Source organism: Nyctereutes procyonoides, unplaced genomic scaffold (assembly GCF_905146905.1).
Source record: "Nyctereutes procyonoides isolate TBG_1078 unplaced genomic scaffold, NYPRO_anot_genome, whole genome shotgun sequence".
Classification (NCBI taxonomy): domain Eukaryota; kingdom Metazoa; phylum Chordata; class Mammalia; order Carnivora; family Canidae; genus Nyctereutes; species Nyctereutes procyonoides.
Window position 1 is genome coordinate 5,569,956 of NW_026575045.1, and position 24,581 is coordinate 5,594,536.

The 24,581-nt window shown below is 45.3% G+C and overlaps 1 protein-coding gene across 2 annotated transcripts; it reads left to right on the forward strand.

Moving 5' to 3' along the window:
• The first annotated feature begins 7,847 nt into the window (after positions 1 to 7,847).
• On the forward strand, positions 7,848 to 23,422 carry TNFAIP3 (TNF alpha induced protein 3). Of its 2 annotated transcripts, none has more exons than XM_055324717.1 (9): positions 7,848 to 7,983; positions 11,519 to 11,828; positions 15,014 to 15,204; positions 15,862 to 16,009; positions 16,178 to 16,348; positions 17,191 to 17,371; positions 18,534 to 19,453; positions 20,077 to 20,258; positions 21,182 to 23,422. In XM_055324717.1, the coding sequence occupies exons 2-9, from the start codon at positions 11,534 to 11,536 to the stop codon at positions 21,464 to 21,466; spliced, it is 2,373 nt and encodes a 790-aa protein (XP_055180692.1). In that variant the 5' UTR covers positions 7,848 to 7,983; positions 11,519 to 11,533; the 3' UTR covers positions 21,467 to 23,422. The 2 variants fall into 2 exon arrangements, with proteins under 2 accessions (XP_055180692.1, XP_055180693.1); XM_055324718.1 differs by lacking the exon at positions 7,848 to 7,983 and adding an exon at positions 8,037 to 8,203.
• The last annotated feature ends 1,159 nt before the right edge of the window (positions 23,423 to 24,581 follow it).

Genomic DNA, 24,581 nt, shown 5'->3' on the forward strand with positions numbered 1-24,581 from the left:
GTTGATTGGGCAGTTAAAAATCTGGTTTTGATTTCTGGTCTGCTATTCACCTGCCACGTGTCCCTGGGCATACATAGTAATGCACTTCACTGAGGCTCGGTTTCTTCATCAGTAAAATGAAGAAATTGTGTTAAATCAGAAAATTCTTACCACGAATTGCAACTACATAAAGTAGTTGGAAGCAAAGCCATTCTGGTAGAATTAGATGAGAGATCACGGAAGCCCACCCTTCTGCACCCATTCTGCATGTCCTTAAGGGTGACCTTCATATCATTTTCAAGGAACTTAGGGATCCTTGGGTAGAGGGAGATCTCAGTCAACGGCATTAGCTTTCAGTTATAAGGTTAATAAGTTCTGGGGATCTAATGATTAGCATGGTGACCTACTGGACCCGGGAGGTAAAGAAAATGAGATTATCGTCAAAAAGTTCAAAGTTGCAGTTGTACAAGATGAATAAACCCAGAGATCTAATGTACAACATGATGACTATATTTTATAATACTCTATCACATACTGGAAATTTGCTAAAAGGGTGGATTTCAAAAATGAAAACATTCAAAAATTCAAATGTTTTGTGAAAAATAATACTATATTGGATACTTGAAATTTGCTAAGAATGGATCCTAAGTGTTCTCCTCGCACACATATGACAATATGGTAACTATGTAAGATGATGGATGTGTTAATTAGATTGGTATGTTAATCATTTCACAATGTGTATATATCAAATCACCATATTGTATATCTTAAATGTATATCATTTTAATTTGTCAATTACACTTCAATAAAGCTGGGGAAAATGTTTATTTAAAGAAGCAAGATATTGTCATAAAGAAAAAAGAAGAAAAAGAAAAGGATCATAGGTCTTGTCAGTTTCTAAAGCTCCAGCACATACAGTAACATTCCACAGTTCTATAATTCTATATTTATTTTAAAAAGAAGTAAATGCATAAAGGAATTCTTGAACTCCCTTACAAAATAAAGGTAATTCTCTTAGCCAATAATATGAAAAACAACCATGGAACACCTTGTATGATTAATGCCAGGCAAACCTTGGGGAAAAAAAGGATTTGTTCTATCACTAAAATGAACAAATAATAATATTTCGCGTTACCATGTGTCAATCACTACTTGAAGCACATCAATTTATTTAATCCTCCTAATAACCCTAATTCCTATTATTATCTCCATTCTTCTTCTTCTTTTTTTTTTTAAAGATTTTATTTATTTAACAGAGAGAGAGACAAAGAGATAGCACAAGTAGGCAGAGCAGCAGGCAGAGGAAGACGGAGAAGTAGACTCCCCACTGAGCAAGGAGCCCTGATACAGACCTCCATCGCTGGACCCTGGGATCATGACCAGAGCCGAAGGCAGACACTTAATCAATGGAGCCTCCCAGGCAACCCTATCATCATCATTTTTCAAACACAGACCTAAAAGCAGAGAACTGAAATAACTTGTCCAAGGCCCGTTAGCTAGTAAGTGGCAGAGCTCAGCTATGAACCTAGCAAGGTGATTTAGAGTCTGTACTCAGATTTCTGTATTAAATGTAGCTCACTGGAGTATTAATCCATATACAATTTTCTTGATAGAAGCACAGAAGGATAAAATGACTCTGAGGGACCAGAGTATTCTAAATCTTTCATTTGATAAATAAAACCAATTTGAAGAAGAAAAAATAATATCTTGGCTCAGCTGAAAGTGCTACCAATTTCCCTAACGTTTCTCAAAACAATTTCTATCAGAATTTTCAACTTAAAGACCTAACATTGCTTTTAAAAAAGTAAAACAAGTATTAATTGAGAAAACATTGGAAAAATAGAAGCTTTAAAACTTATAGTAAATGACCATTAACTTAGGAGATTGTTTATATTTTGTCATGGTAAGTTTTCCATTCAAGTCATCTGATTCAGCTCTTGAAAGTCACTTTGAAAACAGAGCCCTGCATGGATAGTTCAGTTATCAACCTCCACTCAACAGACACACACACACACACACACACACACACATACACAAACAAAACAGAAAACCTTACCATAGTTAGGGCATAAGACATAACAGGTTGTACATTTCTGAGTGATTATTGTTAAAATGCCCAGGGCCAAGAATTTTTCCACCACCCAAGCAGTACAGTAATTTTCCTAAAGTTCAAAGCCAGGAGTGTACATATGAATTAAGTTCTTTCATTAAAAAAAATTATGTTTAATCTCTCATTTGTTCAAGTTTGGGTGTCTGACATCACTGAGACCCAACCAAAGAATGAGTGTTCGGTTCAGCCCAAGAAGCCAAGAACGCACTATGAGAGCCTGAAGAATCAAGGCATTTCTTCTAAAGCAATTTATTTCATAGCTGAGAGGTTAACGAGTTAAGTTTTGGGGAGTACTTCTCTAAGGTACCATGAGGTCACCTGTTTCAGTAAAGAAGATGAAGCACAATGCCTAATTGTTTCCTCTAGAAAGCTGAGCATGTCTCAAGACAGGTTCAGTAGTTTTATTTCAAGTGTGAAAAACCCAGGCAACCCCAGGCAATTGTTTTTCCAAGTGCTTCAGCTCAAAATAATCAATAGTACAAAGTGCTTATTTTGGGATTGACATGCCTTGAATTCCTTCAACTGTCACCAATCATGTTTGGATCTCAGGCTTCTTGGAGTTTTAGGATTCTTAGGGAGCTAAGTTGTGCCCTTGACGGTTGTGCATTAAGGTACTAAGACAGGCTGCTTCCAGTAACCTGGTTCCTCTTCTGGCCTCTTTAGAACTTTAGCAATGACCATGAAATAATATTCTTTAAAACTTCTCTTGAAGGTAAGCTAGAAACTGTTAGTCCTTTAAGACATTCTGTTCAGTGACGGGTACCTTTTCTAACTTTGGGAAGGAATTTGTCACTGTCTAAGCCTGCTGTCTCAATGTATGGTCTGTATCTCCATTTCACATTTAAACAGCTTTATCTCTATGTGGGGACCTTTCCTGCAAGGTCCCAAAAGGCCACCGTTTTCTGCTTTACCATAAACAACCAAAGAGCAATCATCTCTCTTATGATGAGCACTTACTTGTCTTATAATATCTTCATGTGCTTTTGTTCTGTGTTTTTCTCTTTTAGCCTCAATTCGGTATCATAATATATTTTCTAAAGATATTTAATTTAAATACACAGGGGTGAGTTTTGCTGGTGTTGTTGATGACGTTCAGAATATGCACTTTGGTATACTGAATTTTTTGAGCTAAAGGTACTTGAAAAACAGAAACTGCCGAAACAGGCTTTCCCTGAACTTCTCTTAACTACCTAAGGACAGATCCTCCAAAGTGAACTCAATTGTCATGAATCCCCTTCCTGGGAGCTTCATCAACCAGACAGGACTGATTCCGATCACAGGAGAAGAGACTAGACATTGACACCACACCCAGACAAACTTGGTCATAAACTATCACATCTCTTATCTGTTCTTATAAAGTCTCATTCATCTTCCCTAAATACTATTTACTCTCTCCTAAATTGCCTACATCCATCCCTCCCTCCCCCTATATAAGCTGTCAGATCTCACCACTGTTTAAGGTATACAGTTTCCCCATGTACATACTAAAAATTAACAAATTTGCGTACATTTTCTTCTGTTAATCGGCCTGCTGTCAGTTTATTTCATAGACCCAGCTATCGAATGTAGGAGAGAAGAGGAAAAAAGTCTTTTCTTCCCCACACAAAGAAGAAAGAGGAACGTGATGACATCAATGAATGTAGCCCGTTGTCAGTGAGTAAAAGAAGGGACATGTGTACTTTTAAAATTATGAGGTTGATTCCCCCACATTATTAAGTCTATGGGATGTCTTACAGCTATGGATTCTCACATGGAAATATAATAGCTTCTCCAGCCTGCTAAGATGCTCGGAATTTCCATCATCAAAGCTCTAGGAAGTCGCGGGTTCAGTAGGAATGTTTCTCAAGAAATATAGCACAATAACACATTGCAATCTTTTTTTGAAAATGAAAATGATTTACCTTACTAGATCAGCCCATTCCAGAAAACAGACCCCTGACAAAGTGAAAGCTAAAATCCTTTTTTATGGAGATAGGGAGGTGGTGGTGGTTGTGGAGGGGTGGGATGGGAGAGGAGGCAAGACTGGCAAGGAGGCAAAAAATTAGGGCCACCCCAAACTGAGCTGAGGGAGTTCAGGCACAAATGAAAAGAAAAGGGGAGTATCAAAGACCAATTTTCACAATGGTCGCACTCCTCCAAATAAAAACTGATTTATTTCAGTTAACAGCCTGTTTACTGCTAAACCCAACACTGCATACCTTTTGATTGCTAATTGTACTCATTTCAGATCTGTCATTGTTCATATTTGGTTGTCAATAGCAGCTTCTATAGAAACAGAAATGAAACCAATAATTGAATATTTATTCATAATGTAAAATAAAATTATTTTGCCCAGTGTTTCAGCCAAGCGTTGACAGGAAATCCAACCAGAGTTTGAAGGGAAATGAATTTTCTGACAAGTTTTAAATTTCAGCATCCCATATTTTCAGGCAAATGGAATAAGAGGAGCTGTTCTTGGCAGGAAACCAACTCCCTCCCTTCCACTGGAAGGGCTTTGTTCCTGTTACTAGTGACTCACTAGATTACCTCAGTTAAGTCCCTTTACCACGGTGGGTCTTTGTTTCTCCACAACCCCAGATAATACCTACAAAGGATCTGAGGCTCCTAGATAAGAAGTAGTATTTAGGGAGAAGTTGGCATTTGTATGGTGATGAAGTCTATGACATCATTTATCGCAGTTCTCCTTGTAATTAGAACCCAAGGAGAGCTTCCAGTATCTTCTCAGCACCAGCCTTGGAGAGCCTGCATATTGCTAGTCTCAAAACCCAGTCAAGGGTTATTAAAATTTGAGGCAGGCTTCAAAGCTACCCTGCAATAACTAAATATGGTAACTGCCTCTCTGTAATCTGGTTTCTCCTACCCCCTGCCCCTCCCTAACCCACCCTCTTGAGACTCATAGTTTTTTCATTATGTGGTATAGGGATACAGGCTACAGACTAACTCGGAGAGGTCAAGTATACTCACTGTATGTGGTTTGTGTCATGGGAACGTTAGCATGTTTCACCACAGTGAAAATGGCACATAACCCAGGAATTCTCCGAAAACACTCCATATAATCAGAATTCAATTTTCCTCTAGTAAGGAAACAGGTGTTTTCCTCCTGTGTGTCCACTAGATGTTAATAAGCATACCTTTCTCTTTGCAGAGCTCTGTTCATCTTGCTAGAGACTATCACAGAAATTAAAGTGCCTTGCAAGACTTTGGGGCACTCTATATCTCTCCAAATTTGATATTTCCTTTCCTGTACGCCCTTATGGAGTCTCTCTGTTCCTCTTCCACTCTTCCTTCTGATTTACCACCGAGAAAATCCTTATTGGTTTGGCCCACGTGTTGTTAGAAAGGGAAACCTGTATGGCCAGAGCTCTGACTTAAAAAGACAGAGAGGACAGTAAACTCTAGGAATGGGCAGGATTGAGGATGCTTCCTCAACAGACAGTCAGTCCAGCAGAAGAACTGGGGAAAAGGGGAGAGAGCAAAACTGAGAGTTACAGACCACTCCTGCATCTGACTGCTATTAACTCATCACAAATCCCAGCAGGCAAGACGGTATAGTGGCTACTATGGGACACTCGAAGTGGCAGATTCGGTCATGGTCTTTCAGGCTTGTTACTCCTGCTATTGCATCCCCACTCATCAAACCAAGCAGCAGATGTAAACCTAGAGGGGCAATGGAAGCTACAGGGGAGGTTGCAGGGCCGGAGCCAGACAGGAGAGAGAGCAGGCAAATTCTATTCCCAAAGGAGCACAAGGGGACAGTGGTCTGAGGGTGTTCTTTCATGGATACCATCTTTTATCATCTCAGCTAGCCCAGAATATTTCCTGAGGATGGAACGAAGGCCCACCTGGCTCCCAAGCTCACCTTCTGCTGCTGCCCAGCACCCACCTCTGACTCAGTGACTGCTGTGTGTTTGTGAGGCTGGGGGCCAGGGTAGAAACAATGGCCTTGAGATTTTAAGTCTTGGAGGATCTTTTCTGAGAGTAATATTTAAGACCCAACAGTGTTTACCTCGGAGTAAACAGGCCCAGTTCCAATCACGGCTCTGCCACTGACCGACAGTGTAGACTTGGGGTAAATGGCTTAAGCTTCTTAACACTTTAATTTCATAGCTTCAACGTGGAGTTGTTTTGAGGCTTAAGTGGCAGAGTGCCTTTCAAACACTTAGCCTAGAGAGCGGCATATAGTAAGGACTTAATAAACATTATTATTATCATATTCCCTATGCATTGTTTGAGAGTCGGTAGCTAAAAACATTTGTGAATGAACAGCTTATACCAGCAGGTATAAGAAGAAATGCCAGGAGGTTTGGAGTTGTCAAAAGAAGTCCCAGCCATTGGTTTCAAATGGCCAGCACCAGCCTTGGAAGCTTGGCCACTTCTGACTCTCCGCTCTGAGTGTCTCTTTGCCAAAAATGTGCCACCTAGTCCTCATCCAGTCCTCCATCCAGCCTCTGCAGGTCCTTACTGGAGAGGAAAGCATATTTTTCTAATTCCAAAACTGAGATACACGGCCCAACAAGTATAATTAAGTCTAGAAGGGGACAATGCACAGAATATTTCAATCTGGTTCTAGTTTAGCTGTTCTAAGAAATGCGCCAAGGGGGACTCTTAGCCAGTAAAAGTGCCTGCCTCTCCCTCTGCAATTCAGGCGCCTCCACTGTCCAAGTGGCTGACACCCGGTTTCCACAGGACGTCCTTTGGGTAAAGACTGCGGGTTACCACACTCTTTAATAAGGGGTGGGGGTCGTGGGTGGGTAAAATGTATTATCAGCCCTTGACACCTTGGCCTGAACTAATTGTCCGGTCATCGAAAAGAGCTCCTCGTAGGGCCTTAGGGGGGACACGCAAGGACAGCAATAATGGACTAGAAATGATTTCTAAACCGAGATGTTCCTGAATGCCGAGCCCCCTGGGCACCTGGTGTGCAGGAAGGGAGAAAGGGGAATCAGTAAGGTGCAGAACAGGGTTGATAGCTGCTCTGATTCTCGACTTCACCTAAGACAGGTTTTGCTCCTGCAAGTTTCAAGGCCGCGGGGCCTCAGGAGGTCACCCCAACAGCCCGCCTCTGGGTGGCAGAACGCTGGGGTGGGGACGGACGGACGGAGGGCTGTGAAATCCCCACGGGGCCCAGGGTAGGGCGCTCCCCGACCAGCTCGTCACGTGCACAGCCCTAGCCTTTCCAACCCGGCCCCGAAGGCTGCGGTCCCGGACGCCCGGGTGGTTTTTAGGGTTTTCTTTCTTTATTATTTCCCTTATTGTTCTCCCCAGTTGGTGATTTTCTGCAGAAAAACGGCTGAGAAAAAAGAACCTATTTCATTTCCAGTTCCCATCACCGCGATTTCCACATGGATGTGACGTTGGGCCAGCTTCCGAAATGCCCAGGTGACTCACGCGGGGACACCCGGGGGCGGGGCTCAGGAGTTTCTCGCGCGGGGGGGGCGGGGCGGGGCGGGGCGGGGCGGGGCGCCGCCGGCCTCCTGCGCCGCCCGCGCCCCCTGCGCCCCCTGGCGGCCGGCGCCCGCGGGGGCTCGGCGCCGGCCCGGGCGTCACGTGACTGGAAAGTCCCCGGGTGGAAATCCCCGTTCTCCGCCGGCGGTAAAACAGAAAGGGAAAAAGAGAACTGGCAGTCTGCAGTCTTCGCGGCGGGCCGGTGCAGCGCGCTCGGAGCCCGCGGGGGCGGAGCGGTGACAGCAGCCGCCGGGACGAGCGCGGCGGCGGCGGCGGCGGCGGCGGCGGCGGCGGCGGCGGGCGCGAGCCACACAGCCCCCCGGCGAGCGAGCGCCGAGCCCCGGCGTCCATGGGGCGCCTGCTCCGCGCGGCCCCGACCCCCGCCTGCGGCGCGCGCCTGCCCTGACCCGGACTTGGGACTTTGGAAGAGGATCGCGCGGCCGGGACAGGTAACCGCCGCGTGCCCGTGCCGTCTGCCACCGGCTGCGCGGGGCCCGGGCCGTGCGGGTGCGTCACTGGCAGCTCCCCGCGGGCGGGCCCGGGCCCGGGCCCGGGCCGGGACCGGAGCTCGTTGGCCGTGGGCGCTCGCTGTGGGATGTGCAGTGCTGGGAGTCGAGGTCGCCGCGCAGGACGCTGGGGTGACGGCTCCGGGGTCCTCCGGCCAAGAACGTAAGCTGCAGCGCTGCAGCGGACGGCCGGAGAGGAGCCTCGGGACTGCTAGGCCGGGGGGTCCTCGGTGCTTTGCCCCTTTTCGTGCCTCGCTGATTTTCCGATCAAGCTCTGGATGCTCGCGGGCACGGAGACCTTGCAGAACCGCTGTGGCCTCCCTCTCCCCGGCTGGTGCAGAGCCAGGCCACCCGCCGGGCGGGGACAGCTTGCAGACCCCCGCAGCCCGGGGCAGGGAGGTGGGTGGGGCGGAGGGACGGTGCTGAGCTGCTTCAGGCGCCGCAGGGCGCGAGGAGCGTGCACGCTGAAGCGGGACGTCGGCCTGTTTTCGGGTGCTCCAGTTTACGGCGACCTGGAGGCCCCCGCCCCAGCGCCTACCCCACAGTCCGACGGTCGCTGTCAGCCGGGGTCGTCCCACATCCTGCCACCTGGCCTCTCGGGAAAGCAGCGGTATTCAGTAAGGAAGGAGCTCAGCGCTTTTGAGGCCGCTTTGTTTTTCGGTTCTCCCCGCCTCTGATCTCCTTTCCTTGGAAAGCTGCTCTGGTCAAGTGTCTCAGGGCAGCATTTGGGGAGGACCGTGGTTCATCAGTCCTCTGGACCTTAGCACTGGTGTCCGCAGCTGCTACGCAGCCGCTTGTAGCTCCATTCCCATCGTCGAAGGTGCTGCTTTGTTTTCTGTTTTTGTTTTTGTTTTTTGTTTTTTTTTTTTTAGACAATTCTTTGTACAAGTTTTGGAGTTTAGGAGTGATAGTCACCAAAAATTCGATGGGGCATTTATTGATTTTGAAAAAAAAAAAAAGTCAGTGAGGTGACAAATGTAAAAGAAATGGTAAGGGTGGGATCCCTGGGTGGTGCAGCGGTTTTTAGCGCCTGCCTTTGGCCCAGGGCGCGATCCTGGAGACCCGGGATCGAATCCCACGTCGGGCTCCCGGTGCATGGAGCCTGCTTCTCCCTCTGCCTGTGTCTCTGCCTCTCTCTCTGTGTGTGTGTGTGACTAGCATAAATAAATAAAAAGATTTTAAAAAAAAAAAAAAGAAATGGTAAGGGTGATAGCATATGTCTTTACCTGTAAGGACGTTACAGTCATAGGTCAGGAAAATTTATTCTTTAATCTTAAATGTGGAGAAGTCCGAGAACTGGGAACTTGGCTGGTGGGTTCTAATTCTTTTCAGGAGGCGATCGATTCCACAGTGTGTGCAAGGCTAAAACTATGAATGAGATGGCCCAGGGCTATACGGTACTGACATTTGCATGTCTTACATATGGCAAAGAGCCCTTGTGCTATTTGAGGTCTTTGCTGAAAGATCTTTAAATTAGAAGAGGTTAAGAGAAGATTCAGAAAACTCAAAAGGCAACACCTAGCTTCTTTCAAATCTTTTTACTTCCGGCCTCTTCCCGTCTGGTAGCAGCAGGCACAGGGATGGCGTTGTGGGAACAGCAAGGGGCAGGTGTTGTTGGAAGATCTGGCTTCCAGGCAAAGCTGTCTGCCTTGGGTGGCGTGGAACCTGAGCAGGACCCGTACTTGCGTCGCCTTGGCTGTGGACAGGGAATAAGGGCACCTGTGATTTTTAGTCCCAGCACCCAGCATGGCTCTCAGCAGCTGAGCAGGCAGTGCTTTTTAAGCAGTGGACAGATGAATGAGTGATTGTGAGACTGGCCATGGCACAAAGTGGAAATGGGTGTAATGTTTTTATTGCTTCGTTATGCTTGTGCCCTGCAATAATTTTTGCCCGGTTCCACCTTCAGGGAACTGAAGGAAAGATTACCAACTGGCCCAGAGAATAACTTCTCCCAGGCCTCATTGACAATCAGATTTGGAATCCTGGTCCAAAACTATCACCAGAAAACTCCTCAGAAGCAACCTTGGGTCATCTACTTTAACCTCTCTATTTTGGACCACAAGTTATAAATCACTTCATCAATGGCTTTAAGAGAGCCTAAACCCACCTAGGAATGGCTTCCCTAAAATCTAGGTTTCTTCTCACTCTTACATAGGTTTCAAGTCTTCCTCAACTAGAAGCTTGCCCTGGCAAATAGTATGGTGCAGGAGTGAGATTAGCAATCTCCATGAAACTTCCTAGGGAATGTCTTCATGCTCCAAAACCATCTTTGCCTTCATCTTGGAAACCAAGATGTATGTTGGGGCACCCTGCTAAGGCTTGTGGACGAGAGCTGGCTTTCCACACAGCTCCACACTGCAGAGATCCCACGTTGCATCAATTCACAACATCCTACGCTATTGGCATGGGTTGTAGATGCTGGGTTTTGTCTCCCCCCTTCCCCCCGCTTCCTTCATTTATCATGAGCATCCCCCTGGCTGAAACATCTTTCCTTGCCCATTTCCAGACTTTTATTTCCTTCTACCAGCAGATTATGTTTCAAGATTCCAGGGTGAAGACAGGGTGGGAATGCATTTGAGTGTTGGTACCTGGACAATGATAATAACTGTAGTTAAGTTGAAATAATTGAAATCCAATGCCGGCTCTCGGAAGTGTAAAATTTATTCTATTATTATTATTATTATTATTATTATAATTCTATGTCCTATTCTGATGTTGTGAAGTTCAGTGGAGAGGTTCTGAAAAACTTGTCGTTGACCCTTAAAATTGCAAAGCTTCTTACTGGAAATAGGCTTTTTCATTGGTTCTAAGGTATTCAGTTTTAACCTTTATAAATAGTATAATACATTTTTGTAAATAAGCTCTTGATAAATATTTCTCTTCGGGGCTAAAGAGGAAACTCTAATCAGCAGCCTACGTGACAACATAAAATTGTGAGATTTTCCACAAAACATTTATTTATTCTGCAGTGTAGGGTGGGAGGGCTCAAAAGAGATAAATCAAGGCTTTGCCTAAAAGCCGGGGCTGCTCAGCAGTGGTGAAGCTAAGGACTTGTCAGGGCCACCTTGTGCCCGTCACTGGCATTAGGAGCTCCAAAGACCCAGTGGCTGTGTCAGAGTGGCATGCGAATGAGAGGGGAGCTTGTTGGTTATGAGGTGCAGTACCTGTTGCTGACGGATGGGCTTGGCTCCCTAACAGACGTTACTGAAAACACGGGTTATTCCCCTCCTCCTCAATACCCACTCCCCGCCTTCCTTCTCTTGTTTAGACTAATCTTTAAAAGTGATGTAACTTAAAACAGTCCAGTGTGAGTTAATCTCGGGGGCCAGCTAGTATCCTGGAGTAGAGGTGACTAAGATCTTTTGCCTACAGATGAGGCTAATGACAAGATCAAACACTGGGGTTTCCTGCAGGCAGGTATATAGGAGTGGTATCGAAGTCGGGCTAACGGAATGGGTTTTTCTTCCCTCCTCTTCAGGTGTTGCAGAGCACGATGGCTGAACAGCTCCTTCCCCAGGCTTTGTATTTGAGCAACATGCGGAAAGCTGTCAAGATACGAGAGAGAACTCCAGAAGACATATTTAAGCCAACCAATGGGATCATTCATCATTTTAAATCCATGCACCGATACACACTAGAAATGTTTAGAACTTGCCAGTTTTGTCCACAATTTCGGGAGATCATCCACAAAGCCCTCATTGACAGAAGCATCCAGGCCTCCCTGGAAAGCCAGAAGAAGCTCAACTGGTGTCGGGAAGTCAGGAAGCTGGTGGCACTGAAAACGAATGGTAAGAAGCTTTTGTCTAGGGGTTGGCTCCCACAGTACTGGATCCCCATTCATCATTCATCAAAGTCTAATAGCACTGGTCCAAACTCAAGCCTTTTGAGAGCATAACCACCTTAGTATAGAATACTCTATAAAAAGCATGTGATAAAAGCAAGCTTGTATACCGGTGTTTTTATTAAGGATATTTTGTAGTTGTGCATATTAGAGAGCAGAACCACTCAGGCTTGAGGAGTGCATCTCTAAACACCGTGCCTCCCATTAGGGGACTTAGGTATCTTAATTTTTGTGGCTATTTGTGTAATCATTTGTAAAATACCCTTTCCTGGCCAGTCATGGAAACCTTAAAAGACTTTAAGTTCAAAAGGAAAGCATGGTGTGAAAATTAGTATTACTATTGTCTCCCACAATCATTAGAAAATGTTCATAATGATGACCTTACATATTTTGAACTGATGACATGTTATGGCTTAACCAGTGAATGGCTGCTGTCTGCCTCTCCCTTACCTAGGTTCTGTTGGTTTTGGTCCCAAGATACAAAGTAGAAAGATACTTGAGATTTTTAGCCCAGATTTAGAGACCTTTACTTCACTATTTTTAGGGATTCCTAGTTCTGAATTTCTCGTGTCTCTCTGTGTGTATCTACCTATTGGCCCTTTACTACTGGTAGTTGTTTCCTGTTCTAAACTTCACTGTTTTGTTTTTTGATTATTACCCTTGAGCAAGAGTATGTGTGTCATGGCAACATCCGAGCCTACAAGATACAAAAATCCAACATTATAACATCACTGATTATTACAGCATCAAGTAGACTGTTCACCATCAATTAAATGCTTATAGTCTAGATGAGGGCAGAAATCAGGTACTTATGTAAGTAACAGTCCTTCCTTAAGACCACCTCGATCAAAATAATAGACCTAAGCGTAGGAAATCCTTGTCAGTGAGAGGATAAGAATATTAATTAAGTTAGTTGATACCTTACCTTTGGACATTTTTGAGTTGGGTAATGTGGAGTGATTGGAGATACGTATTCTGGTGGGGGGGTCTTGTGCATAATTACTACAATATCTTGCATCTTGTACTTTTGAAGTACAGATTCTTAGAAACAAAAGTAGAATGAAAACTGGGGAGAGCTAGTGTTTACATTGTTCTTGGCCTTAAATCAAGTGATGCGTAGAAGTGGGTAATTATGTTAAGTCATCATCAAGGGGTTTATATTCCTGACAGCTTGTGGTTTTAACTCTCTTCCATTTTGTTACCAAAAAGACAGAGTGAACGTTGGGAAAGTTGGAAACAGATTAGAGATGTGGTAGGAAAAGGAAAACCTTCCTATCTTTAACAGAATTAACTGACATTTTAGGTTGAACTTCTGCCTTAAGAAGAAATGAATGTAAATAGTCAACACTTGTCTTGCCAAGATAAGTCATTAAAGTCAACAAGGATTCATGCTACAAATCAAGCTACAGAAGCAAGTGTTTTATAACAATTTCTGGGAAATAGGAATTTGGGGGCTCAGACCCTTTTATTTTCCCAGTTTGAAGAAAATTTCTTAAAATTCGGGAAAAGGGAGAAAAGATATTTAGAGGAGGGGACATAGACAAAGTGACTTTTACTCTGGCTTTTATGAAGCACCCTTTTTAAAAAAAAAAAAAAAAAAAAAAACCTTTCTCCACTAGGAGGGTTCTACAAAATCAATGGTCTGTTTGGGGAGGGGGTGATTCACAAGTTTGCATTTGAGGATATGAGACTGCGGTGAATGAGGAAGGGAGTAGGTGGCATAAAATTGAAACTTCATGTGAAAAATTCCAGCGTCTATTGGCTGTGGCGATTTCACTTGTATAATGAGTAGCCCTATTCCAGCTCACCCTGGCCACACCCACTTGGAAAGTCCAGGGCGCCCTTCGCAGTTTAAATGTCTACACACCAGAACAAAAAGTACAATAGCTGTTGCTCAATTGCTAGTCAAATCACTTAGCACTGGGGAATTCCAGATGTTACTTAGGGAATTTTGTACTGGTGCATCTCAATAAAGAACTGAAAGTAAGCACAACAAGAAGAAAAAAAAGCCTTATCTTTGCTCTAGATTTTGCAAAGGGGAAATTTCAACAGAATGCAATCGTTGCCACACTTCTGCCAAGACAAAAGGCTGAGCGATCTTTTTTGTTCGCTTGTGTGAATCCTTACTTAGCTTGTCTTTCTGTGTGTATGAATTGCAGGGATGCCTGCTGCGGGTGTATATGCTTGAGGGGCCTTCATTGTTGTTTTGTTTTTGTTTTTTACAGTTTGGCTACAATTAAGATTTGATAAAAATTTCAAAAAGCTTTTATAGCCCCGCTTGTAGAGTAATGTAAGAAAACAGTTGAACTCTTCTTTATGAAAACAGTGGTGCATTTGCCCACAAGATAGTAAGGAGTTAACTCGTTTGGTATTAAACATTCTCCCCAAATGTTTATTGTTTCGAGGCTGGGAAAAAAAGGCAGTCTCTTGAATTGTGGGATTTAGCCTGTGAAAGGAACAGGTTAATGGAGTAAATTTAGACCCATCTTTTTCTCACATGCTCAAAAGGCAGGCTGAGGAGGTAACTCGGGGTTCTTGATCCCACTTCACAAACCAGGAGAGGAAACTCCCAGGCCCCAGAGGCCTCAGTGGAATGGTCAAGTCATTTACCACTGAGTCATAGCCAGACTGTCCTTGTCTAGTGAACGGAGCCAAGCCAGCTTCCTGGTTTGTGCATATCACCTTGTGTGTTCTCTGTAGAGCCAGAGAGTAACCGTGCCTTTGTCTTAGCCAAAACATCAAGGAATGCTAGAACGAAATGAACTGTAGAGATCTTAATCCAATACCCTCATTTCACAAAGAGAAGAAATACACAGAAGTTGACAAATTTCCCCCAAAGGTGACACCTAAACCAGTTAGGGCAAGCCGGGCTAGACCCAAGGTCCCCCAATAATCATTCCCTGGTTCCTTTGCTCTGTTGGTGTCAGGCATTAAAAATAAGAGCGAAAAGAATTTTTGTTTTTTCCCTTAAAGCTGTCATCACCTTGTGCAATGATCTCATTAGCCCTTGGACTAAGAAATTAAACCATTGCCATTTCTCACATGCCCTCTTGGGTCCCCTCTGATAGCAGCAGGGCTCATGCATCTTAAAAACCTTTGCAGGCCTTTGATGTGTATGGCTTCTGTCCTCAGGCGATGGAAACTGCCTCATGCATGCTGCCTCTCAGTACATGTGGGGTGTTCAGGACACAGATTTGGTCCTGAGGAAGGCGCTCTTCAGCACTCTCAAGGAGACGGATACACGCAACTTTAAATTCCGCTGGCAGCTGGAGTCTCTTAAATCTCAGGAGTTTGTGGAAACGGGACTTTGCTACGACACTCGGGTATGTTCCCCCATGAAGTATCTATCGATAGAGCTCCACGGTGAGCAAAGGGTCCCTCAGGCCAGCCCCTGCTCTCAAGGAGCATATGATTTACTAGGTCATGTGCACTTGGCGAAGCAAAGCATAGTCAATGGAAAACACCCGAAACCTCTGATGGGATGACCCTGAGGCTTTTGTCACTGCTGGGAGGTTTCCAGGCAACAGATTCCCAGCTGTGCATCTCTTCCTTTTAGAAGGGCATCTGCTCACAGCCTTTCCTGTGGTGTTTTGGTTGCTTTCCAACCTGCCTGCCCTTTGCACACTTTGCTGAGCCCGCCAATCAAAATCAGACGTGGGGGCTCCTCATTCTCAGTCACAGGCTTGGAATTTTTGTGTACATTTGGATAAGGGGCTTTGGTGTTATGCCTCATCAGGGATTTTTTTGAAGGCAGGTGCTGTCCCCATCCTCCCCCGCTTGTAAGTGTGCCTTAGAGTGGAAAAAAGTAAAGGAAAAAAAACCAAAAGGGGGAAAAAGGGTGATCATTTGAACGATGATTTCCAAAAAGGGGAAAAGTAAGCTGAGTTATATAAATGAATAATTCTATCACGAAGTCAGACTGAGTTTTTAATGCATAGTACATTCAATCATGATTTTTCCCTTTACCTGCTTCTCTTTAGAATTGGACTGATGAATGGGACAGCCTCGTCAAAATGGCATCCACGGAGACACCCGTGGCCCGAGGTGGACTTCAGTATAACTCCCTGGAAGAAATACACATATTTGTCCTTTGCAACATCCTTAGAAGGCCAATCATTGTGATTTCAGGTGAGAGGCCACGGGTCACTTATTTGTCTTATTTGTATTTGAGTGCTGTTGAGCTTTAATGCTTTAGCTCTTGGGAAAAACCCAGACTTCCCAGGGGCAATAGTAGCTGAAGGGAATTTGATGAAAATCACCTGAGGGCCTTATTTCTTTTGCTCTTTCTCTAAACAGACAAAATGCTGAGAAGTTTGGAGTCGGGTTCTAATTTCGCTCCTTTGAAGGTGGGCGGGATTTACTTGCCTCTTCACTGGCCAGCCCAGGAGTGCTACCGATACCCCATCATTCTCGGCTATGACAGCCAGCATTTTGTACCCCTGGTGACCCTGAAAGACAGCGGACCTGGTAAGAAAACCAAGCGTGAGTTCACATTTGTAACTGCTGGTAGATACTGGGATGCCCTGTTCCCACCGAACATGAGGCTCCTTAGGGCTTTCTGGCAATAGCCTCATTTATGTTTATTAGCTATTTTTTATATGAATACAGTGTTGTTTCATGTGCCTGATTAGCAACAGTAATGCAGTGGCAATATTCCCAATACCCACTATCTTTGTCTATGGCTTGGAAAGCACTTTCCATAGCTTAATTGCAAGTAGGAGATACATATACACCCATGACTACTGCCATTTGATCCATTTGATCCATAACTGAATGAGGCACACAGAGCCCTGGCATGGAGCAGATAAATGTCTGTGAGGTTAGCTGCTATTATGATGGCTTCCAGTGGAAGAGTGTGTGTGCTAAGTGCTTTAGAGACAGCATTTCATTTCATTTCATCCTCATAGCGTTCCTATGGGCTATAAGCCCTGGGAGCCTTATCTTACAGATGAGACCCTTGAAACTCAGAGAGGTTCAATAACTTGCCTGATGTCACAGAGCTTGATGATGGCAAAGTGAGGATTCAATCTCAGATCAGTCTGGTTCTGAAGTGTGGCAATTTAACCAATGAGATCCACTGCCTCCAGGCTGCCTGATATTCTCTAACCTTCCAGAACAAAGCATTTTATGTTAGAGTTTAGTGTAGTTTATTTCTTCATCTGAGTGCGACTGGGGCTAGGTGATACTTTTCTACTCTTTCCTTGTATCCTTTTTATGTTTTCAAAATGTGATCATTATATATGTGGCCTCACACATAATTTCATTTAATAGAACCATGTGTCTCTTACCTGTTATTTTTTTCCTCTCAGAAATCCGAGCTGTTCCACTTGTTAACAGAGAGCGAGGAAGGTTTGAAGACTTAAAAGTTCACTTTTTGACAGATCCTGAAAACGAGATGAAGGAAAAGCTCTTGAAAGAGTACTTGATGGTGATCGAAATTCCTGTCCAAGGCTGGGACCATGGCACCACCCATTTGATCAATGCTGCAAAGTAAGAGTTTATCCTTAGCTCTACCCTTTGTCATCTTCAGTTGCTTTTTACTTCCACCACATAAGGCAGTGCCACCCCAGCTCAAATAACCATAAAGTTATTTGAAGCCAATCTCCTCCAATGTGAAACAAATTCAGAGTGGTGTACATGAGTCAGAGAGGATGACCGGAGGCCATACTAATTTGGGTTTCACATGGGAAAAAGTAATTTATTCATGGTGATTTTCCTGCATATCTGGATGCTGACGGAATTGTGGCTTTTAAGTATATTGTATTAAACCAAGGATAGTTTTGTTTTGTTTTGTTTTAATTGCCCTAGTACTAAGCTAGCAAATGAAAATTCTTGGAGATGAAAGCCTTTTTCTTTTGGCTTCTTGGTAAAGACAGACACATCAGACACAGACTGGGCTGTAGATCATGTTTCTGTGGCAGCCGTACGATTTTGGCCACATGAAAGTGACAGAGACCCAGAGTGCATGTTGTACAGGTATCCATATATTAAACACTGGTTTCCTGTTAGATGCCTGTTTGTTAGGACTTGAAATACACAAGAGGGGACGATGGAGGGATAGGAGAATCCGTTTCTCAAAGCGGAGGCGGGCCCATACAAGAGGATCAGAAGTCCATGGACAGCACCTGTGAGCGTGGTGGCTACTTAGTCACTGTGCAGGGTGGTTAATGCTGATACAGACCAGGCACAAGTTTAAGATCAATAAGATCAATAACAGCAAAACAGAGGCAACGAGCTCTCAAAGTAGTTTCGACTATGAAGTAGCCTCATCCCAAATGAATACCCTATGCAATATTTTCATAGAAGTTTGAGAGAAGTTAAAAGGTAAAAGTGACTTTTGAAAAGAGGAATAGAGTAATCAAGTGTGGAAGCATCCCCAGAATAGCCCTTTCTTTAGAATTATCTGTATTTTGGGGTGGACCAAGATTGATTAAGTAAGATTTTGATTCTTGAAATAACGAAATCTTCGTAGATGGACTGTGCTACATTGGAAGCGCAGACTGTTAATCATAAGCCTGCATTTCAGTGAATGCTTGTGAAGTTAATGCCATAATCCACATTCTAAAAGTTTGCCCTATGAACTAATGATATGAAATCGTGTGTGTGTATCTGTGTTTGTGTGTAGCCTCATATTTTTCCTTTTGGTCTTTAGGCTGGATGAAGCCAACTTACCCAAAGAAATAAATCTGGTAGATGATTACTTTGAGCTCGTCCAGCACGAGTACAAGAAGTGGCAGGAGAACAATGAACAGGAGCGGAGAGAGATGCATGCTCAGAATCCTTTGGAACCTTCCGTTCCCCAGCTTTCTCTCATGGACGTAAAATGTGAAACACCCAACTGTCCTTTCTTCATGTCGGTGAACACCCAGCCTTTGTGCCACGAATGCTCAGAGAGGCGGCAAAAGAACCAAAGCAAATCCTCCAGGCTGCACTCCAAGCCAGGCCCTGAGGTGCTCCCGGGCATAGTGCTTGGGCCCTCCCGGGGAGAGGCCTATGAGCCCATGAGCTGGAGCCCCGAGGAGCCAGCTGGGGGACCTCATTCGGCCCCTCCGACAGCACCCAGCCTTTTCCTGTTCAGCGAGACGACCGCGATGAAGTGCAGGAGTCCCGGCTGCCCCTTCACGCTGAACGTGCAGCACAACGGATTTTGCGAGCGCTGCCACAACGCCCGGCAGCTTACTGCAGGCCACAGCCCGGACAGCATGAGGCACTTAGACCCTGGGAAGTGCCGAGCCTGCTTACAGGACGTCACCCGGACATTTAACGGCATCTGCAGTACGTGCTTCAAAAGGACTACGGCGGAGCCCTCCTCGGGCCTCAGCTCCAGCGTCCCTCCTTCCTGTCACCAGCGGTCCAAGTCAGACCCCTCGCAGCTCATCCAGAGTCTCTCCCCACATGCTTGCCGCAGAGCCGGGACCGAGGCTCCCTCCGGCTGCCTCTCTCAGGCCACACGGACTCCAGGGGACAGGACGGGGACCAGCAAATGCAGAAAAGCCGGCTGCGTGTATTTTGGGACTCCAGAAAACAAAGGCTTCTGCACGCTGTGTTTCATTGAGTACAGAGAAAACAAACGTGAGTGACATGATTAGTTTCCTAACCCCGTTTCAAAACCCCTGGTCTAGAAGCTGCAAGAAAGTAGCCCCTCTGGGTGGTGGGCACAGTGGGACAATCGCCTGGAGACGTAAGCCACAGAAATCCACCTTCCAAAACCCTACAGCACCTCGTAGATAGAGTTCAGAGGATTTGTGTCATGAGGTCATGCAGCATCTGGCATTTATAAGGTAGAGTTTAAACGGGACTTCTTTGGAAACGTAGGTGTGATAGAGGACATTCAAGATCCAAAGAGCAGTAGCTGGACTGAAGGAAGCCTCTGCCAACATTGTAAGAAAACCTGGGTGGTTTTAGCAATCTCTAGCTTGAAAGAGGGATGGGCAGTTGACGTCTTTGCATGTTCTGTTACTGCACCTGGCCAGTGCAGCACATTCAAAAGTGAGACATCTGTAAAGTTACAGATGTTTTGATGATGACATTATTACCATTTTTTATTTGGCTGAATTTATAAAAGGCTGTGTTCATGGATGCATGGCATAGGCTGCCCTAAGCTGCATCCAGAACCTGTGTGTTTCTTTAACAGCAAGGTCTCTCCCTGCTTGGAGACCACATGTGACACTGATGGGCCCCAAACTCTCTTTTAGATTTTGTCACTGCCTCAACAAAAGCCAGTCCCACGGCCCCCAGGTTCCAGAACGCTGTTCCGTGCTTGGGGAGGGAATGTGGCACCGTTGGCAGCACCGTGTTTGAAGGATACTGTCAGAAGTGTTTCATTGAAGCTCAGAGTCAGAGATTTCATGAAGCGAAAAGGACCGAAGAGCAACTGGTGAGACATTTTGAGGTATTTTCCCTCCCCCGCCAGGATGCCCTCCTGGCTGGAGCCCCTGCTTCTGACCAGACCATCAGACTCTCCTCCCAGCCAAGTTCCAGGGAAGAATTGTGGGGGTGGAGAGAAGTCATGTGGCCCCCAGGGTTGGAAGTGCAGTAGCTACTCTTGATTTTCATGGCTTAAGTGTACTTTAGAACTCATTTAAAAATTAAATGGAGGGACGCCTGGGTGGCTCAGTGGTTGAGCAGCTGCCTTCAGCTCAGAGCATGATCCCAGGGTCCTGGGATCAAGTCCTGTATGAGGTTCCCGCAGGCAGCCTGCTTCTCCCTCTGCTTGTGTCTCTTATGAATAAATAAATAAAATTAAAAAAAAAAAAGATGACTTAAAAACTAAATCGAGTCATCCATAGAATAAAACCTCTTAATGCCCACAGAAAGCCAGACATTGAACAGAGACTGCTTGAGTTTTAGTAGCAGCAAAGGCATCTGAGTGGCCAGCAGGCTTTCTGAAGTAATCCTTTGTCACAAGACAGGAGGAGGAGACAGAGCAACCCCAGTGCCTCCACACAGTGGCACATAAGAAAAGCAAACTTTGACTGATGGGCACCTGTCCCTTTGTTCACAAGAAGGGCAGCGTCTTACTAATCTAAGCAGAGGCCGCTGGGCCAGGCTTCGCAGGCCACTGGGCCAGGCCTGGTACTTGGCCTCCCGGGGGCCAGGCCTGCTTTCGTGGTCCTGGGCGGGGAGGCGTCCTTGGAGAGCTCCCATTCTCAGACTGTGTGTGCCGCTCCGGTTTCCCTGGGTCAGGCAGCTGCTCTCCATCCATCGAGTTCTCTGTAACTCCCTTCCTGGCTAATGGGATTGCCTAGTGTTCTCCCTGAGAAAATGGGACCAACAACTCCCTCTGCCCTTTCCACTCAGCGATCCAGCCAGCGCAGAGATGCTCCTCGAAGCACCCCGAGCGCCTCCAGGCCCAAGTGTGCCCGGGCCTCCTGCAAGAACATCCTGGCCTGCCGCAGCGAGGAGCTCTGCATGGAGTGCCAGCACCTCAGCCAGCGAGTGGGCGCCGGGGTCCACCGGGGCGAGCCGGTTCCCGAGGAACCCCCCAAGCAGCGCTGCCGGGCCCCCGCCTGCGATCACTTCGGCAACGCCAAGTGTAATGGCTACTGCAACGAGTGCTTCCAGTTCAAGCAGCTGTACGGCTGAGGGTTGCGGCGGGCTGGCCCAGCCACGGGGCACCTCGAGCCTTAGCCAGCATGGTGCTAGCCCCCGAACACTCCTGTGCCGCAGCGGGGAGCTCCGGGGCGGCTTTGAGCCGGGGAGCAAAGAGAAGCTCCGGTCGCTGTCGTCGCCGCCAGCGTTCCCACATGGCCTTTGAGCAAGAGCAAGGCTAGTGACTGGTGGCAGATGGGTCTGGTCCTGCCCGGCCGGGGGCTGCTGCTGCTCCTCCTCCCCCTCCCCTCCTCCTCCTCCTCTTCCTTTTCCTCCTCCTCCTTCTCCTCCTCTTCCTCCTCCTCACCTGCCACTTGGAAAGCCAGGAACTTCATGGACTTGGGTGCCAGGACGGCTTCATCATCTCGGGAAGAAAGGGAGAAGATGCTCGGGCAGGCGGGCTAGGAAACCCAGAGCCATTCCACCCGCCCAGCTGCACATGGGCCTGGCCCAGAGCTGAAGCTCCACGGGCCGCAGCCTTTGGCCGGGAGTCCAGGAAGCTCAGGGAGACCCGACATGTCCAGAGTGCCACTCAGTGGTGAGTGGCCTTTTCCTCCCCGCCTCGTCTCTTTCCCACGGACATGGCAGACACAGCCATCCACAGACTGTGGTTCTGAGGCTGCTGAGACTGAATAAGTTCACACTGAAAAGCAAACCAGCTGCTCTTTACCGAATGCACCTTGGAAGAATCAGAATATTCTAGTGGGAAGATGTGTGACTCTGATTATCACTGTCTTCACTTCTAAAGAAGTTAGCTTGAACTGAGGTGTGCATAAAAATGTGTACATATATAATGTACCCTTATATTATGTATGAGGGAATTTTTTTATTACATTGAAATGCTGCCCTAGAGATTTAAGTAGGAAAACTGAATAATAACCTATTTTCTGGTTGTTGTTGGGGCGCCATCTGTATAGAGCTTGCATGAATTCAACCAGCTGTCTTGTTAAAGTGAGCTCCCTATTGTGTCTATGTAATTCACTTTATTTATTTTATTTCAAACTTCAAGGTTATTTAAATGAAGATGTTTCTTCTGCTCTGGGTAAAGTGCTTGCTGTAGTGTCTTCTTGAAGTAACATATTCGTATTGAGTCGTCTTTTAGGCGAGTTCCTTAGTACCTTGGGGATTTGGTCTCTTTGATGTACCGTGGTTGTCTTCCCTAAGAAAGAAGGAATTGCATCAAAGGTGTAGACATTAAAAGCTCATGCTTCTTAATGAAACTTGGGTCAGAGCCACCTCCTAGCCACCTGCTTTCTGCAGTAGACAGATGCCTCTGAGTATCCTACCTCCTTAAAGATGAGATTGGGAAGGAATAGGGATGAAATTGGAGGAGGTCACGGGAAGATGTGACCTTTAATGATGGTTTTATTTGCTGTTTAACACTGTGTCCTGGGGTGCTGGCAGTGACCTCACATCCAGTGGCACTTTAGCGCCAGGACAGCAAAACCCTGTGACCATGAGCATAAGGAAATTTCTTTTTGTCCTTGGCCTGCAGTTTTTCTCTTTGCTTTATGTTACCGTCATACTTGTTCTAGAAAAAAGGGGGAAACAAATTGTCCCTAGAGGTAAAGGCTGCCTTTTTTTTTTTTTTTTTTGGTCCAGATCTTATGACCTAAAAATATTAGCAACCTATAACTCTACACAGCCTTTACTTGTGCTACCTGACATGTTTGCCACTTGGAGTGCCATAAGTCTATTTCCTCAACATAAATCTTAATAATTTTTTTCTAAAGATTTCAAATACTTCAGTGTTCATCCAGTTCTTCTGAAGTCAATATTTTAATATTTTGTGTGTATCGATATTTTCATTCTTAATGTGAAAAAATGGAATTATTTATACTTATTATAGAAAGCATTTGAAATTTGCACATTTAGTTGTCCCTAATAGAGAGCTATTTACTCTGTTGGATTCCTTCAAGTTTTCATAAATAAGTGTAACTTTTCACAAAAGTCAATATTAAAAAATAAATTATTTAAGAATAAATTTTGATGTTTTCTGTTTACAAATGATGATAAAGAGACTGTAATATTAAAGCCATGTTTCCCAAACAGCTTCATTTTGAGGTATACCTGGAGAGTGACACATGTCCCACCCCTGTTTAGTAAGAGAACTTTGTGAACATTATAATGGCATGAGGGTAGGGCATCGTTCAACAGCAAGGACACTGAGACCCAGACAAGAGTGGGAAAGGTTCACCTATGCCCATTCCCAGGGGCCATTAGGTCGCTGTGCCCCTCCAAAGGTTCCTGCCCCTGGTCTTAATGGAGTGCTGAAAAGGAAAAGAGGACAGAGGAGCAGAGAAAGGCTTGGAAAGACAGAAATAGGAAGGAGGAGGAAAGCCTGGTGTAAGACTAACTGGGTCAGATTTAGAATAGGTGACATCTGGCTCTGGTGCCTGGGAGGACCAGCAGTACCAAAGACCTGGGAAATTGCAAAATGACACATTCTTCTGTCCAGTGCAAACATACTCGCAGAAGATTGATTCGGGAGGACTGCAGCTCCCAGAATCTGTTTTTTAAAGCTCCCTAGGAGATTCTGATCATCAGTGAGATTTTAGAACCATGCTTTAACAAATTATTCATGATCCTTTTTTAACTTATTGTGGGAAATGTTAACACACAACAAATGAGTATAACGAACCCTATGTATCCATTATCTGGTTTTGAGAGCTATCACATTTTACCAAATTTGTTTCATCTGTGACCCCCCCTCTCTTTTTTCTGGATGATTTCAAAGCAGATCCTTACACCCGCAAATATATCAGTCCACCTCTCTAACTGATCATTGTTCTTTCTATACAACCACCATTTTTACACCTAGCTAAATAATTTTTCGTGTCATCCAATGCTAAATATGAATTCTAACCTCTCAGTTTGTCCAGACATAGTCCTATTGCTTTGGGTTGCTAGCAGTAAAAGAATTTAAGGCTCTTTTATTCTGTAACATTCTCTTAATTTTTCATCCTATTAATTTGTTGGGGCAATTGGATCATTTGTTCTGTAGAAGAGCCTACATTCTGAATTTGGCGAACTGCTTTCTTATGGTGCCATTTAACTTGTTCTTCTCTTCAGTACTTTGTATTCAATTCTAGTTCAATGAGGCAAGAAC